We start from the raw sequence: 15903 nt of genomic DNA, 5'->3' as shown, positions 1-15903 counted from the left end.
GGTTTGCTTCACAGCCTTGAGCGAAGAGCCTTCGGTCATCCGGCTGCACAACGTTGTCAAGATTCCTCAGCGGCCAAGGGATGGTCGCGCCTTGCCGCCTCACAATGAGTTCTTCTCTCTCCGCTTCCTCCAGGAAGATGCGAATGGCCCCAGTCGTCATGCAAAGTCTCCATAGCACGTCGTCACTGCGACGGGCTCGGTCCAAAGTCTGTGGTCGCTCTCCATCGATGCGGCGAGGACATGCAGGACTTCCACGTTGATCGCGAGCGCATTGGGGCTTTCCAGTCCAGGAAGAGACGTCCCACTCTCTTCGTGGCCCATATCGGCTTTCACTCCTCCAGAAAGCGCCGCGTATGGTCTAAAAGCCTCCCCGAGGCATTTGGCCAAGAGCTTGATTGTGATCTCGTATACCGCTCCGTCACGTACTCGGGATCATCTCCCAAAAGCTCTTGGCAAACTTGAGATCCGTAGCTTCGATCTGGCCATGCTTGAGGTTGTTGGCGAGGTTGGAGAAAGGCTCGTAGAGCAGTGGTGGAACAGCAGCTTGCGGGACGTAGCACGGAACTCTGCTGGATTCTGGGCCTGGTATTCCCTCCACACGCACAGCTCGGACGGTCGATGATCTCTTGCTTTGGAATGAAATTCAATCGCATTTTTGGTGTCTATGACCTCAAAAATACTGATTTGAGCTTGCACGAAGCTCTCGAGCATCCGAGGTTCCTCCTCCGTCGATATGAGTCTAGATGCGAATCAGGATCTGGCGGCTAATGTAAAACCAATTTCTGTACAGTGTAAATTTAGGCTGAAATTTTTAATTTAAGAAAAAACAGAATTAGAAAAGAGCTTCTTGGTTAGAAAAACAATTTTATATTAACAATTCGATAAAAGTGGTAATGACCAAGAGCAACTGTCAAATTACCCTTGACTTCCATCTGCACAACCATGAGATAAGGTTGGAACGCAGAGCAATAGGGTAGCATTTCGTTTTCAGAGAAATACTTTATTCTTGCATGATTGTCTTTGCATGTGTCCTGGGAAATCTCTTCTGAGAGCGTCATTGTCATCCTTGTCATTGAGCTGTCTAAAGAGCAAGGCTAAAAGATCTCAGAGCTTGAGCGATAGTAATTCTGTAGATGTTTGTGAGTGAAAAATGGCCTCAGATTTGAGACAGTTTAACTCACTCATAATCATCTGGAGATCAATATCAGGAAAGGTTCCTGAGCTAGGTTTGTCATCATCTCTAATTCTATGGATTTGGTATTCATTGATACTTGTATAATGCCTTGTTCAGTTGAATGTTTTATGTGTTTATGCTGGCTAATCCCATAGAACACGGCATTATGCTTTGGTCATTTAATGAAGAAGTTTGTAGATGGCGGATGCTAGCTTACTGTTGCGGGGGTGCATTAATAATCAAGAGCATCCATTAATAAATTAAATTAAAAACATATGAGGATTCTGAAATATTTTAGAATTTACAAACATAATAAAAGCTTTTTTTTGTTTGTGGTCCTGAACTTTGCAGCTTAAACTCCAGCAAAATAGCTTGACATGGATTATGGAATACTTGACTGATAGTTGTTTTATCAAGATTTATGAAGTGGCACTAATTATGCCAATATATACATGCCTTAAAAAAACGTTGTCTCCAAATCTTATTTGTAAGTCAAACTAAATTAAATAATTGAATGATATATGTGTTTTAAATTTATATATCTTATAGTAAATTATTTTTGCATACAAATTTTGGTATTTTTTGTTTATTTTAAGTTGTATGCAAAAATGTATAGTACAGCAAGATATATGAATTTAAAACATATATATGCTTCAATTATTTAAACACACAATAATGTGTGACTTACAAAATAATGCTACTGCATTACTACCCATTGCATGCTCAAAATCCACACTCAATGAGACAAATAAAAAATAATCAGTTAGAAAATCTCCATCAATCTTCTCCTAGTGGGCAATGGTGTTGTACCAGAAGGAGCTCAAGTGATGGTGACCTAGGTTGATCAAGAGACACTCTCTCTCCAATTGAAGCTAAAATCTGTGAGAGTATCTTTCATAGATCACATGATTCTGCTGTGGAGGGATTCTTCATCAGCCATGTTGTCATGGATGGCATCGGAGGCCATGGAGCTCACACCACATGACCCAGACCGATCTTTGATACAATCAACAAATACATTTTTACCACTAGACAAATATGCATTGTTTTACGCATGAATAGTTTTATGTAGTTAGACCAAATGGTTGGACATCTTGTTCTTTCATAGATTTGCAAATAAAATGTTGAGTGAGAAAAACAAAAAGGCTTGCCATCTACTTTATTCTAGATGTTGCATACAGTCTCCCATTAGATGCATGGATCTCCACAAACATGCAATGGAAGCTTTATGTCTTGGTTTTCCATTTATAACTTACAATAAATGATCTTTGTTCCACACTTTTTGCATCTTAACAAACCTTGACAAGACCATTCAGTGTGTTTTTAAAAGAAAAGAAAATGAAACACTATAATTAACTTGGCCATATGATCAATCTTCCCTCATGGGACAATTGCCTTCTTGCTAGCAATGCCAAAAGATCCATTTCAAAAGCAAGGAGAATGGCTCTTTATGTCACTTGTATGATGTATTGCAGACACAAATAGTAACGAGGGTGGTAAAACCTACTTAAGAATTAAAAAATAGACTCATAGAAAGCAAGGTTCAGGCTCTTTTAAATTCTATTATCGGACACTCTTTCAATAAATGTGTCATAGAGTAAAATTGATAGAGTCTTCACCATTTATCTTATGTTTCTTCATGGATAAATGCCTAAACTTTGGCATTCCCGAGTTTTAGAAGAGCTAGCCAGCCACATAGTTTGATCGATTGTTGCCTCCAGACAAAGGTCTCTCTTTTATTGCTACATGTTTGCAACAACTGAGTTAAAACAGAAACCCACAATATTACCTACATGACACTGACAGTCTTGGTTGAGCAATCATCCTCAGAGCAGCTGGAAGTTTGGATGCTCTCAAATGAAATAGATTATGCAATCTAACAACCCCTAGTTTAAGAGGTTTGAGATTGATCCCAAAGTTCTCAATAGCTTCCTCAACTTTCTGACCTCCAATATGCTCCCCAACTTTGCCATTGGCACATTTTCTTGAGCTATAGTCCAAGCTCTCTTCATGCATATGGTAAATTCTTTTGGAATTTTGGCAACTTGGAGCTGTAGTCCAAGCTCTCCTCCTAGTAGTGATGATGGTGGTGGTGGCAATCATGCTGGTAACTATCATGCTCTCAATAGTGTCTTAGTCACCATCTAAGGAAAGATCTTCTAATGGTTCCTGCTGCAGAATTGGAGCCTTTGGTGCCCCTTGAGCTGTGCTAAGATCTCCCTAGGATACAAGTACTCATTCAAGTGGCTTGCAATTAACCACCTAAAGCTTGCCATACTCCTGGCCACTTGTGAAGCTCCTCTTCAATTGGTATAATGCCATTGTGCCAATGGCCATTAAAGTCTGCACATTAGGAATATTCTTGGTGACATCACTTTGTCTGGAAAGTCTCAGTGCTATGCCCTGCATGTCTCATGCAAAAAATATTATGCACACAATCAAGTTTAGATTGTTATTATAGCAATCCAAATGTAATTGTGTGCATAATATTTTTGTATGCAATTGAAAATAAAAACATATATCTTCATATGCGCATATTCAAAATATTGTAAATTAAAAAATAACTGAAATAATAAGAACATAAATATAGAATATTAAAAAAATTAAAAAGTATTTAGTATTCATTTCTAGTTAAAATAACTCTCTGATTCTTTACTAGCATCAATTGATAAAAATGCTATCAAACTGTGATTTTATCTAATCAAGCTATGAGAAGCAAAGATCTCCTCATCTGCTTCACAATAGGAATCCCCATAAGCCTCTCCTCTTGAGGACCTGATCTATCATATTCTGCAAATAATATTCTCATAGTATGGATTTTTTTCAACTCATGAAAAACATTTTTGCAGATCCCTTTCTCAAAGTTGCTACCATTATATATTTTAGAGGACTATTAATCCATAAGAAGATTGCTACAAAAGTCATTTAATGTAAATCCAGTTTAAAATGCTCTTACTAGAAGAATATTCAGCATGCATCTAAATAATATTGTAAAATCCATCAAACAAAGTAGTAATAAGACAGTCAATGTAGAGATTTGTCAAATCTACAGCTAAAAATGTACTGTTTCAATCTCCAAAAACTGAATTTTTTTGTCTTCTCATTGCCTCTCCCTGGGACCCCGTCCCTCCTTTTTCATCCTAAAGCTATTGCTCCAAAATATCCTCCTGGTTGATCCATGGATCATCATCAAGATGGTGCCAGTTGCGTTGTCTCGAGCATGATGTTGAGCTTTTGCCTGTGACGGTTGGAGTTCGTGGAAGCGTCCCATGGCATCCGCTGCAGTGGCTTGAGCAAGCTTGGATTGGCGAGAAATCCCCCGGTGCGCTGGAAGTTGAGAAGCTTGGACCGGAACTGTGCCTTCATGCTCTCGGACACTCCCATGGTTTTCTTGAGCGGCATGGACTTGGCCGACGACCTGTCGTGCTCCCATCTGTGCGTGAGGAAGCTCGACGCCAGCGTTGTCATCTCGTGGAGCGTCATGGGGAGCGCGTTGGCGTTCTTGAGCGCCAGAGCTCGTCCCTGGTGTCTCTGGCAGTGAGCACACTTGGTCTCGGCTGGAAGTCCGCTCACGCTCTTGACGTAGCCCCGGGTGGTGAAGCAGTGATCCTGGTGGTCGTGTTGGTGGCGATGGTGGTGGTGGTGGTGGTGGTGGTGGTGGTTCTGCTGCTGCTGCCCGATGGTGCTACCTTTAAGCTTCTTGGTGGTGAAGAAGTCCGAGATGGTCTTGCTGCCGAAACCAAGTATATGATCATGCTGCTGCTGCTGGGGAGAGTTTGACGACGTCGTTTCCAGCTCCGACGAGTGCTCCCTGCGATGGTGGATCGGGATCTTCGGGCATGGCTGTGCTTCCACCCGGGGAAAGAGAATGTCGTTGAGTGTCGTAGTGGCCTCGTCCACTGCCGAGCTTCGAGCTGAGGCTGAGTCGGGCCTTCTCCCGCCAACTCGCTCCGGTATCTCGTCGAAGAGCTCCACCAGCCTTTGCACGCTTTCTTCCCGATCGCCTGGAGCTTCCTCGACTTCCACTTGGACAATCTCTTCCTCCACCTCCATCGCTCTCGACTTTGGCGTCGACGTCGCGGGAGAGGTGATGGGAGATCCAACCAGTGACATTGCCATGGACACGAGGGAGACTGTCGGCGATGGCGATTTCTTTCCGAGCCTGCTCGACGAGCGCTTGACAGTGGTCGTCCTGGTTGTGGTTGTGGTGGTGGCGGTCATCGTCGTGGTCGTGGTTGTCGCGGTTTGTCCATCGTTTCTCACTCGGCAAGCAGTGGCGGCGGCGGCAGCGGCAGCAGCAGCAGCAGCACGTTGGCTCAGTGCCTCTTTCCTCAGGATCGCTACGTTCTTGGCCGCTTCACGAGCTCTCTTTCGCAGCTCCAGCTCTGCCCGCCGCTTCTCGGCCTCCTGCCTCACCACCTCTTCCTGCCTCTTCTCCTCCTGGACTTTGGCGATCTCTTTCTTCACTTTCATGTCGAAAGAGTGCGTGAAGAGCTCGGAAGCTCCGGCTAGGCACCGGTCGTAGAACTTTTGCAAGTTGGCTTCCTCGGTCGGGTAGATCATGTCGAAGCTGCCCCTGGTTTCGCCCTCGACGTGGTTCTCGCGAGTTTCCTTTGTACTGACTTCCTCGGCTACGTCAGAATCTTCGCATTCCTCGACCAGCTTCCCATAGAGCCTGAGCTGCGAGTCCCGTCTCTCTTCCATCCTAACTTTGCTCATTCCTGTGGGATCGATGTTGACGAGCTTCAAAGTGTCGAGGATAAGTGCCTCCTTCACCATGTAGTCCAGCGGAGTGTCTATAGAAAACGAAGGAGAATGGTTCACCTAGAGAAATCTCCCAGTCAAAAACTCATGCTCGGCAAAAGTAAAACCTTGGTTACACTACCTCTAGCAGCCACGGCTTGCACTTCTCGTCGACAAGAACATCCAAGCCAAGCAGCTCAAAACACGAGCGTCCATTGTCGTCCTCGTTGAGGCACGTCTTGTAGCTGTGAGCGAGAACTGGGACGATGGCGATGATAGTCAAGACCACCATCCTTTTGATCTGTGCGTAGAGCTGATTGGTGTCAAAGCCCTCCGCTGCCAAAGCCTTGAACAACGCAGTGAGTGTCCACTTGCTACCTTTGTTCACTTCGGTGGTACTGCTGTTAAACTCAAACTTGGAGCTGTACTTGTTGAGCGAGTAGTTCGTGAGGTGCATCCGGCTCACTTTGATGTTCTTGTGGTCGGGCTTCATGTACTTCTCCGTGCAAAATCGAGCCAAGCCTTCTCTGCAAATGCAAACGATGGATTCAGCCATGGAACAACGTATAGAAAACACAGGACGACTTACCTGTACAAGTAAAGTCGCAGTGGATTGCACGACAGTATCAACACGTAAATCCGCAAATCAAACTTGTAGCCATTGAGCAGCATCGGCTTGGTGAGGTACTTCTGTGCCACGAAGTTTGCTCCATGCAGACCTTTCATGGCGTTCTTCACCTCCTCGGAAGTTTGGACGAGAACAACGCCTCGGCCCTGTGGAGAGGACGAGATCAAATGGCAGATCTTCACGCTATAGAATCCAAAGAAAGAGAGAGTGAAGTTACCATGGAGCCAGTGTCGGGCTTGAGAATGTAAGTTCGCGGCTTGGGAGTGTTAAATCTTGCCATGAACTGTGTGAGCTGGTTGGGGAGGATGAAAGCGCGCGGGAAGAACTTATATGCTGCAGGAAAGATCCTGTAGACATAGAATATCAAAGTGCCTGAGCAAAGCAACAGTTACCGATGATCACGGAAGAAACGAGAAATAGTTCTCTAACTCTTAAAGAGATTGTCAAAGCGAAAGCTTGCGAAACATGGACGAGAACTTACTTGCGCATCATGGAGAGGTTGCGAGCCAGCGCCTTCTTGCGGCAAATCTCCAGCATTCCCACGAAATGGTTGATCTTCTGGCCGCGCTTGAGCATCATGAGCTTGTCGGGACCGATCGAACAATCTGTTCTTCCAAGAAAGAAGAAAACGAGCGTGAGATGAGTTTCGCAAAGAAAAAGATGGAGCTAGCTCTAGATCACCTGTCCAGATGAGATGCCATGGCTTGCTATCATCGGTGGTCACCTCCCAGCCCAGCTTTCGCAGCACGATGCGAAGGATTTGATAGCGGCAGCACGAGAGATCCACGCGAATGTAGCCACACACGGCCTTCTTCTTCTTCCTCCTCTTCTTCTTCCTCTTGGAGTTGAGACCCGGGGCGACGATGGCCAGCGGCATCTCACTCCTGGCTCTCATCGCGGGCGCCCAATTGGATCAGCATGCCCGGCAAGGGCATGAGCTCGATCGATCCATGATCAGCAGCAGTAGCCACTGGGTGAAACCGCCGATCCTGTGGGAAAACGCTTGGGGTTCTTCACGCACCCCATCGCCCTCCAAGCATTCACTGTGCTGTGGACTTGGATCGCGCAGCCAATCACCGCCGCCACGCTTGGCATCTCTCCCTCCCATCGCTCGCCGCCCCTCGAAGGGCTGCTATGCCGGCCGAATCCGACGTGGCGCTTCCGGCTCCCACGGCGGACGCCACCTGGCTCCGCCACGTCCGCCCTAATGTTTTAAAACCCTAGCTTAGCGCTGCGAGCTATGGAGGCGGGGAAGCTCCGCGAGGAAGGGAATGCGCTCTTCAAGTCGGGGAACTATCTCAAGGCGGCGGCGGTCTACACGCAGGCGATCAAGGCCGATCCCGGCAATGCCACGCTCTACAGGTAAGAAACGGGCTGGATTCTTCTTCGATCGCGTCATTCCTTTTCGTTCTTGGTGCGCAACTGCAGCAATCGCTCGGCGGCGTTTCTAAATCTTCTCAAAGTTACCAAAGCTCTCGCGGACGCTGAGACGACCGTCAAGCTCAATCCGACATGGGAAAAGGTTCTTGCATTCTTTCTTCTCTCCCAGGTTGGAGTGGATCATCTTGCAACGGTCTCATTCATTCGTTCTAGTAGCGCTTCAAGGATTTTTGCTTGAGTGGATCATCTTGTAACGATCAGTTACTCGTTCTAGTAGCACTTCAAGGATTTTTGCTTGATTGGATCATCTTGCATCCTTTCCATCATTCTAAAGGCTTTTTGTTCATCTTCCAACTATCGCTCTTGTCTCATTCATTCATTCTAGTAGGATTTTTGCTTGAGTGGATCATCTTGCAACGATCACTCATAAACAATGCCTCGGGTGTTTCTACAGGGATATTTCAGGAAAGGGTCTGCACTAGAAGCTATGGATCGCTACGATGATGTAAGCTTTACGTCCCTAGTGCCTCGATATACTCTGTCACTTATTGATGCCTTGGCTTGCGCAGGCGCTTGCGGCGTACCGAGAAGCCTTGGAACAAAATCCCCAGAGCGCAGAAGTTACCAGTAAAATCAAAAGGCTCTCGCAGTTGATCAGAGACAGAAAACGTGCCAAAGAGAAACTGGCAAAATCAAACGGGACTACGACAAGCTCGGCACTGGAGAAGATCAAGACCGAGTTTGTGAGTATAGAATTCTCCGCTACACTACAGTCTTTCATTTTCGATTTGGCAGGGCGACACAGATATCGAGAAGAAGTCTTACAACTTTGTCAAGGAAGTTATTGAATCGGCCATGAGGGAATGGAGCGAAAACCATGGAAAACTAGATCCAGCTGTTCGTTTCTCCGTCGGGAATCCCCCAAAGCCACCAGCCGAGGAGGTTGCAACGCTCGTCTCGATTTCCAAGGTATACACGAAGCTCTTCTTCCTCGTTCTCAAACTGACTTTCGTTTGTTTTAAGGCCTTCGAGTCTCCGGACACATTGTCCAGTTGTGTGTCTTTTCTACGACAGTATGCTGTAGATACAGCTTCAGAGTGCGCTTGCGTGGTGGTGTCAAAAGCAAGCATCGCCTATCCACAGGTAAGAAGAAGTTCTGAGTTTTACTTCAGCTTGTAAAAAAAACGATCTTTTACTCACAGGTGTGGAAGGGCCAAGGCAGTCGGAAGTGGAAACACACACAGTCAGACGGATTCTTCGTACAATTGGAGGCACCGTCGCTGAGAAGAGCGTGGTTTATTTCTAGTTTTGTTGACAAGGGGCAGACAATTTGCAGGTAGAAGCATAGCGATTTCCTTATCTGTGCTGATAAAACTTGTATTCTCTTGCAGGGACATCGAATCTCTTGATATCGATTTGCATGCAGTCATGGCTCCGCTTTTTAGATAGTGTATTCAACTTGCTACGGACGAGTTTTAACCACGCGTGTACAATCACTCAAAAACTGGTGCTGCGTCTCGGCAAAGAGATGGAATGATCAACGAGATAGCGGGAGGCAAAGAAAAAAACCTGTGAGTAGTTTCAAAGTTTTCTCTCGGATCGGATATGGCTTAGAATTAAGAGTGAAAAGGAGGGGATGGACCCGAGATGGAGATGGTGTGCCCGACACCATCGTCACGCAGTGACATGGACGAGCTGCTGTTGAGCTTGGTTAAGTGGTCAATTTGCCAACAAGCTCTCTTTGTTTGCGTAGCTCGAGTGCCACAATCAGCTGGAAGGAGTGGGATAAGCAAGCAAAGAAACAAGCAAGCAAGACGAACAAGACGATGAGCTCTCAAGCGAGAAGAGAAAGAAGAAAAAACTATGGCCAGAGCTTTGATCCGTGAGCCATGTTGGTTGGCTTGTCTCCATCGCTAGTGCTATTCGAAGATTAAGATTTGGACATCCATGCCATGTCTCTATAAAAAATCGATTTTTTCTCTGAGGTACTCTAAAGGAGGTCCTCTAAAGTATAGAGGAACGTACGTGAGTCCTCATTTATTGGCTGGGCGCCGTCAGATCTTAAGAGAGGAGAGAGATCCTGGGCCGTTAAATAAGATGAGACAGCAAAGCGCCGCGTGGCACCATCTGGGGGTTTTAGGGTCGTCGTCGTCGTCGCGGGGCATCTTCTTGGCGGGCGCGCATCATCCTCGACGCGATCGATCGCATTTCACTCGCCAGCGATCGATCCATCGCATTGGTGAGTTGATGATCCCCCTCCCGGAGTGAGTAACGCGGGATCGCGATTCCTTTCTTTGCGATCATGGATTTCGCGTGTGTGCTTGCTTGCTTGTGCTTGTTTGAGAGCTAGCTAGGTCGCGCTAGGGGTAGTGCTTGTGCCGTGATGCGATCATACATCCAACGCATTGCACAGTGTGTGTGTGTGTGTGTGTGTGCGCGCTTTCAAGCTTTGCTAGTATTGAGCCAACTTAGTCTAAAGTTTGTCGCTGGGAGGTGGGGTCTCTAGCGCACAGAGTGTACACAGTGTGTGAGCGTGTGCGCAGTTTTCTCTCCTTTTGTGTGCGCGTTTTCTCGTTGAATCTTCTCTGGCTGCTGGCTAAAAATTTTTTCTCCTTCTTTCTTCTATCGCAGTGACAAAAAAGTTTGTAGCTGGCTTGCTCGCTCGCTCGCTCGCTCCTTCCTTTTGATTTGAGTGATTGTTTGTGTCAGTCGTGGCTACTTCTTCCCGATTTCGCATTGGGTGTCAGGTCAACGTGCTACAGGGCGCTCGCATACCAAATTCCTTTTTTTTCTCGAGTCTCTTCTTCTTCCTTGCTTTGCCTTGCTTTGCCTTGCTTGTATGTAGAAATGGTATGTATATAGGCTTTCTTTGTTTCTATGTGTCCTGAGCTAGGAACACTAGGCGTGGTGGTGATAAAGAGTTTTTTGTTAGCGGTTTGTCGCGTCAAGGGAGATGCTCTCTACAGTAGCCTGATTCGTGCAAGCTCTGTAGACTATTTCTCCTCTCCTTTCTCGGTCTGTCTTTCCCAATTCTTGTGGTGTGGAGGTGAAGGGGTCTAGATCTGGTTTGTCTCCCTCATTCTGTTTCGTCGCGCTTGAGCTTGGTGCAAGTTCTCTCCACTGTCTTCTTCATGGTACGTTTTCCTCTTCTTGTACTGGCTCGGCCGAGATCTTGTGGACGAATTTGACGCTTGCTTTGCTCCGCGGTTGCAGTGACCACTGCTGAAGTCGCGGCGCTGCTATGGGTGGATCACAGAAGTTGTTCCAATCGCTTGGAATCATCAAAGTCAAAAGCTCATCTGAGGAAAATGTAAGACCTCTTCTTCCTTCTTGCAATCTTGTCTTTGGCACTGTCTCTGAGCACCAAATTGCTGGCTAGAGATGGCTGGCATCTTGCAACACTCATTAATGCTCTCCCTGACTTAAATTTTCTTTGCAGCAGAAGAAGCCGAAGAAGGCCAAGGGAAGAAAATGGAAGTTCTGGAAATCGTCTATCCATGCCACAGATGACAAGCGGCAGGTGGTGGTGAGGAAACCCGATTTTCCCCATGGTTCTCAGGACTGGGCTGCCGTTGTTATCCAGACGGCCTTTCGCGGATATATGGTAAGCACAGTAGCTGCTTGAGTTTCCTGCTCATCTCTTGGATTTCCAGGCTCGGAGAACGCTCCGTGCCATTAAAGGTGTCATTCGGTTGCAAGCGCTCGTCCGTGGTCGCACCGTCAGAAAGCAAGCATCCATCACGCTTCGGTGCATGCAGACTCTGGTCAAGGTCCAACGCGCTCGCCAGACGCGACTTCACGAGGCGTCCACAATGCGTAACATAACTCATCGTCCGATTCCAACCGACAAGACTCCAGAGGTCTGCTTTCGCTTCCTGTTGTTGCAACTTTGAGATGAGCGTGTCCCGTTCTCGCAGAAAGGATGGACTGATGGAGTTCGCACGAAGGAAGAAATGAAGACAAGGATCCAGCAGAAGCACGAAGCGGCTGTGAAGCGCGAGCGCGCCTTGGCGTATGCTTTCTCACATCAAGTAAGTCACAAGCTAAAGATGTTGTTTTGATTGACTCCTTTCGCAGTGGAGGGCTCATCCTCGACCACCAACGAAAGGCGCGGAGAATCCTGAATGGGAGTGGGGGTGGCTGGAGCGTTGGATGGCCTCACGCCCCTGGGAGAATCACACCGTGGAGGAAGTTCTAAAGAATGGAGTCCACAGCAAGAGCTCCGTGCAACCGCCGAGCAAGAGTCCCAAGGAGAGCGAATGCGTTGACTCGCCAAAGAGCGTCCAATCTAACAGTAAGTTCCAGCCGACACCGGCCTCCGAGATAAGCTCGCCAGCGTCCGTCAAGGTCAATTCCACTCCAGGCAGGACGACGAGCAATGGCTACACCAATTACGTGGTGGTGAACGGGGTCGAGAAACCGGTGGTCAAGTCGAGGTACATGAATCCCAGGAAAACTCCAGGCACTCCCGACCAGAGCAAAGATCGACCATCCAGCCTTCCAAAGCAGAGACCATCAAGCGAGGATCTTGAGTTCCAGAAGAAGCGGCTCTCACTCCCAACTCCCAAGATCAAGGCTCTCAACAAAGAAGTGACTACTCCCACAAAGTCTCCGGTGGTGACGCCCAAGAAGGCTACCATGGTGCTGTAAGCTAGCTCCGCGTCCTCCTCAGGTGCGAAGCTCCAGAGATTTGCTTCCTCTTCTCTACTCGCTGGTCGTCACAGTAGCTATCAATCATGTTTTCACTAACAGGAGCTCGAGAGATTCGTGTCCTTTGGAGCTGTGCCAAGCACTCACGATCAAGGATAAAAAGAAAGGCACACAAGATAGAGTTTTGCGTGGGATTTGATTGATCGATAGCTCTTTCTCTCTTTGTCTCCTTTGTGTAATTTGCTCTTTTTTTTTAATGGCTTTTGTAAATACAAGAAGAATGTTCCTTTTAAAGAAGAATTCTGGTAACTAACTGCTATCGTTCAGCCGGCATGGCGGTTGCCACCACTGGAACGCTTCACATGAATTACCGTTACTCACCGACGAGTATAAAAACTGGTCAGGCGAAGAGGAGAAGAGCTCCTGTTAGTTCCAAGTGACTGCTGAGAGTCCTCGCCACTTCCAGCATTCCAGCAGCACTTCCGCAAGATGAGAGAGTGCATCTCGATCCACATCGGCCAGGCCGGGATCCAAGTCGGCAATGCCTGCTGGGAGCTCTACTGCCTGGAGCACGGCATCCAAGTGAGAAACAAACCAAAAACTTGGATGCCACTCACCTCTCAAAGCTTGTAACTCTTTTCGTTTCGCGTGTGCTCGAGCAGCCTGACGGACAGATGCCCAGCGATAAGACTGTAGGAGGCGGCGACGATGCCTTCAACACCTTTTTCAGCGAGACTGGAGCCGGCAAGCACGTCCCGAGATCCGTGTTCCTGGACCTGGAGCCGACGGTCATCGATGAAGTCAGGACTGGAACTTACCGCCAGCTCTTCCACCCGGAGCAGCTCATCAGCGGCAAGGAAGACGCGGCAAACAACTTCGCCCGCGGTCATTACACCAGTGAGTCTGGACGAGCAGGCTGCGAGAGCTTCTGACTCGTTGCCTTTCTTGCAGTTGGAAAGGAGATTGTGGACCTGTGCCTGGACCGCGTCCGCAAGCTCGCTGACAACTGCACTGGCCTCCAGGGATTCCTCGTCTTCAACGCTGTTGGAGGTGGCACTGGCTCCGGCCTCGGCTCTCTTCTGCTGGAGCGCCTGTCCGTCGACTACGGCAAGAAGTCCAAGCTCGCCTTCACTGTCTACCCGTCCCCGCAAGTCTCCACTGCCGTTGTAGAGCCATACAACAGCGTCCTCTCCACGCATTCCCTGCTGGAGCACACCGACGTGGCCGTCATTCTCGACAACGAGGCCATCTACGACATCTGCAGGCGCTCGCTCGATATCGAAAGGCCCACCTACACCAACCTCAACCGGCTTGTGTCTCAGGTATCCATCTTTGCTCGCACCCCGTCTTCCTTCCAAGCACCTATCTCACGTCCTCCGTGTGTCACAGATCATCTCGTCTCTCACGGCTTCGCTGCGCTTCGACGGTGCTCTCAACGTCGATCTCACGGAGTTCCAGACCAACTTGGTGCCGTACCCGCGTATCCACTTCATGCTCTCCTCGTATGCCCCGGTCATCTCGGCCGAGAAGGCATACCACGAGCAGCTGTCCGTCTCGGAGCTCACGTCCACCGCTTTCGAGCCTGCGTCGATGATGGCCAAGTGCGATCCCCGCCACGGCAAGTACATGGCGTGCTGCCTCATGTACAGAGGAGACGTCGTGCCCAAGGACGTCAACTCGGCCGTGGGAACCATCAAGACCAAGAGGACCATCCAGTTTGTCGACTGGTGCCCCACCGGATTCAAGTGCGGGATCAACTATCAGCCCCCGACTGTAGTTCCTGGAGGTGATCTTGCCAAGGTCCAGCGGGCTGTCTGTATGATCTCCAACTCCACCAGCATTGCAGAGGTCTTCTCCAGGATCGACCATAAGTTCGACCTCATGTATGCCAAGCGTGCCTTCGTCCACTGGTACGTCGGCGAGGGGATGGAGGAAGGAGAGTTCTCGGAAGCCCGAGAAGACTTGGCAGCTCTGGAGAAGGACTACGAGGAAGTTGGCGCCGACTCCACCGAAGGCGAAGGCGAGGACGAAGGTGAAGAGTATTAACTAGACCAGCTTTCGTTGTAGAGAACCGCTATTTCTTGAAGCTCTTCTTCTTCACGTAAACCGTAAAGCTACCTGGAAACTCGTAAGTTCCATCTCTCAGCTCCTTCTGCGTCTTGTAGAACCAGTCCATCTTGATGTTATCGATGGGTATCGTCGTGCAATCTGTACCCGGTCCCATCTTTCTGGCCTTCACCACCCTGTAAGCGTAGAGCAGCACGTCGATGTCCGAGATATACTCGATCGTGTTCCTGTAAATCCCATCCGCATCTGGCTTCATGGTCGACAGCTTCGCTTTCACTCGCTCGATGTGAGGATCCGAGGAGAAGAAGCGAGGCGTGTAGTCGTACTTGTTTGCTATCCTCAAGTACTTGTCTAGCTCCCCGCGGAAGTATCTCATCCTCTCCTCGCTGGTGGCGTTCTTGGGCATCGTCTTGTAGTGCAAGCTCTCGTTGGGATTGGGATCCAGTCCACTTCGTTGGCCCTTGGGACGATCCCTCACAAAGTCGAGATCTTCGTCCTTGACATCCGTGGTCATGCTAAACTGGCGCTTGAGCTCCGTCCACTTGTCGAAAGGTATGTCCCCTCGCAGCTTCTCAACGTCGAAGTCATCAACGTCCAAGTCGTCGTCCTTCTTCCTCTTTTTCGGCATGGAATCGTGTTGGTTCTTCATCTCGATCCAGTCCTCGTACGAAACTCCAGCTCTCGCGAATGGCGAGAACTTGTAGTCCGTCGAGAAGGAGTAATCCACGTCCTCGTCGTCCTCCGTGTCCACCTCCGACTCCGAGCTGGGTTTGTAGTTCTTGTCGAAAAAGCCGTAGAACTTTGTCTCGGTGGTAGGCTTCGGGAACTCGTAAGTTGGATCCAGATTCTTGGCGCCGTCCGGATCCTCGTCCCATACCTCGGGATCGATATCCAAGTCCTCATCGTCGTCCACTTCCTCTTCTTCATCGAAATCCTCGCTATCGCTACGCGAGTAGCTGCGAGAAAAGCCTGGAATAAAGAAAATCCATATCTAAGGCTGGATCAAAAATTTCTTCACGCATACCGAGTGATAGAGGCGATGGAATCGTGGCGACCGCGCCGCGCATGGACCTGTGCGGCCAATCCATTCAGACCTAGGCGCTAGAAACTCCGAAAAGCTGCTCGCTTACCTTGCGATCGACAATGTAGGGCGATAGCGCCATGGAAATTGCCATAGCCGCGCTAGCATTGCGCTTGGCGAAATAAAACCCTAGACCCTCTCTTCCCTGCCACGTCGGAGGCTATCCAAATTGCCAATAGG

At 48.5% G+C, this 15903-nt stretch overlaps 5 protein-coding genes across 8 annotated transcripts; 3 read left to right on the top strand and 2 right to left on the bottom strand.

Moving 5' to 3' along the window:
- Window positions 1-6114: 6114 nt before the first annotated feature.
- Window positions 6115-7440, bottom strand: LOC9663522 (tubulin polyglutamylase TTLL7). Its single transcript, XM_024667298.1, has 4 exons — window positions 7027-7440; window positions 6507-6691; window positions 6207-6444; window positions 6115-6162 (listed from the first exon to the last, which is right to left on the bottom strand). The coding sequence occupies exons 1-4, from the start codon at window positions 7438-7440 to the stop codon at window positions 6115-6117; spliced, it is 885 nt and encodes a 294-aa protein (XP_024523066.1).
- A 343-nt stretch (window positions 7441-7783) lies between these two features.
- On the top strand, window positions 7784-9906 carry LOC9663521 (RNA polymerase II-associated protein 3). 2 transcript variants are annotated; one of them, XR_002991326.1, is made up of 9 exons: window positions 7784-7907; window positions 7974-8067; window positions 8380-8430; window positions 8495-8668; window positions 8721-8894; window positions 8949-9068; window positions 9128-9261; window positions 9317-9496; window positions 9549-9906. XR_002991326.1 is itself a non-coding variant. In XM_002993634.2 (8 exons), exons 1-8 carry the CDS (start codon window positions 7786-7788, stop codon window positions 9372-9374), a joined length of 927 nt encoding a protein of 308 aa, XP_002993680.2. In that variant the 5' UTR covers window positions 7784-7785; the 3' UTR covers window positions 9375-9906. The 2 variants fall into 2 exon arrangements, 1 of the variants encoding a protein (XP_002993680.2); XM_002993634.2 differs by having other exon boundaries at window positions 9317-9906.
- A 143-nt stretch (window positions 9907-10049) lies between these two features.
- Window positions 10050-12780, top strand: LOC9663520 (protein IQ-DOMAIN 1). 3 transcript variants are annotated; one of them, XM_024667303.1, is made up of 7 exons: window positions 10050-10164; window positions 10557-11059; window positions 11139-11235; window positions 11365-11529; window positions 11579-11785; window positions 11843-11956; window positions 12003-12780. In XM_024667303.1, exons 3-7 carry the CDS (start codon window positions 11167-11169, stop codon window positions 12573-12575), a joined length of 1128 nt encoding a protein of 375 aa, XP_024523071.1. In that variant the 5' UTR covers window positions 10050-10164; window positions 10557-11059; window positions 11139-11166; the 3' UTR covers window positions 12576-12780. The 3 variants fall into 3 exon arrangements, with proteins under 3 accessions (XP_024523071.1, XP_024523072.1, XP_002993679.1); XM_024667304.1 differs by having other exon boundaries at window positions 10053-11059; window positions 11368-11529; XM_002993633.2 differs by having other exon boundaries at window positions 10053-11059.
- A 200-nt stretch (window positions 12781-12980) lies between these two features.
- On the top strand, window positions 12981-14650 carry LOC9663519 (tubulin alpha chain). Its single transcript, XM_002993632.2, has 4 exons — window positions 12981-13157; window positions 13238-13472; window positions 13527-13897; window positions 13965-14650. Exons 1-4 carry the CDS (start codon window positions 13065-13067, stop codon window positions 14619-14621), a joined length of 1356 nt encoding a protein of 451 aa, XP_002993678.1. The 5' UTR covers window positions 12981-13064; the 3' UTR covers window positions 14622-14650.
- Window positions 14631-15845, bottom strand: LOC112343584. Its single transcript, XM_024667305.1, has 3 exons — window positions 15773-15845; window positions 15667-15713; window positions 14631-15611 (listed from the first exon to the last, which is right to left on the bottom strand). Exons 1-3 carry the CDS (start codon window positions 15829-15831, stop codon window positions 14650-14652), a joined length of 1068 nt encoding a protein of 355 aa, XP_024523073.1. The 5' UTR covers window positions 15832-15845; the 3' UTR covers window positions 14631-14649.
- Window positions 15846-15903: the final 58 nt, after the last annotated feature.

This window comes from Selaginella moellendorffii, unplaced genomic scaffold (genome assembly GCF_000143415.4).
Source record: "Selaginella moellendorffii unplaced genomic scaffold, v1.0 SELMOscaffold_167, whole genome shotgun sequence".
NCBI classification, from domain to species: Eukaryota; Viridiplantae; Streptophyta; class Lycopodiopsida; order Selaginellales; family Selaginellaceae; genus Selaginella; species Selaginella moellendorffii.
This window is presented reverse-complemented; position numbering and strand designations above follow the sequence as displayed.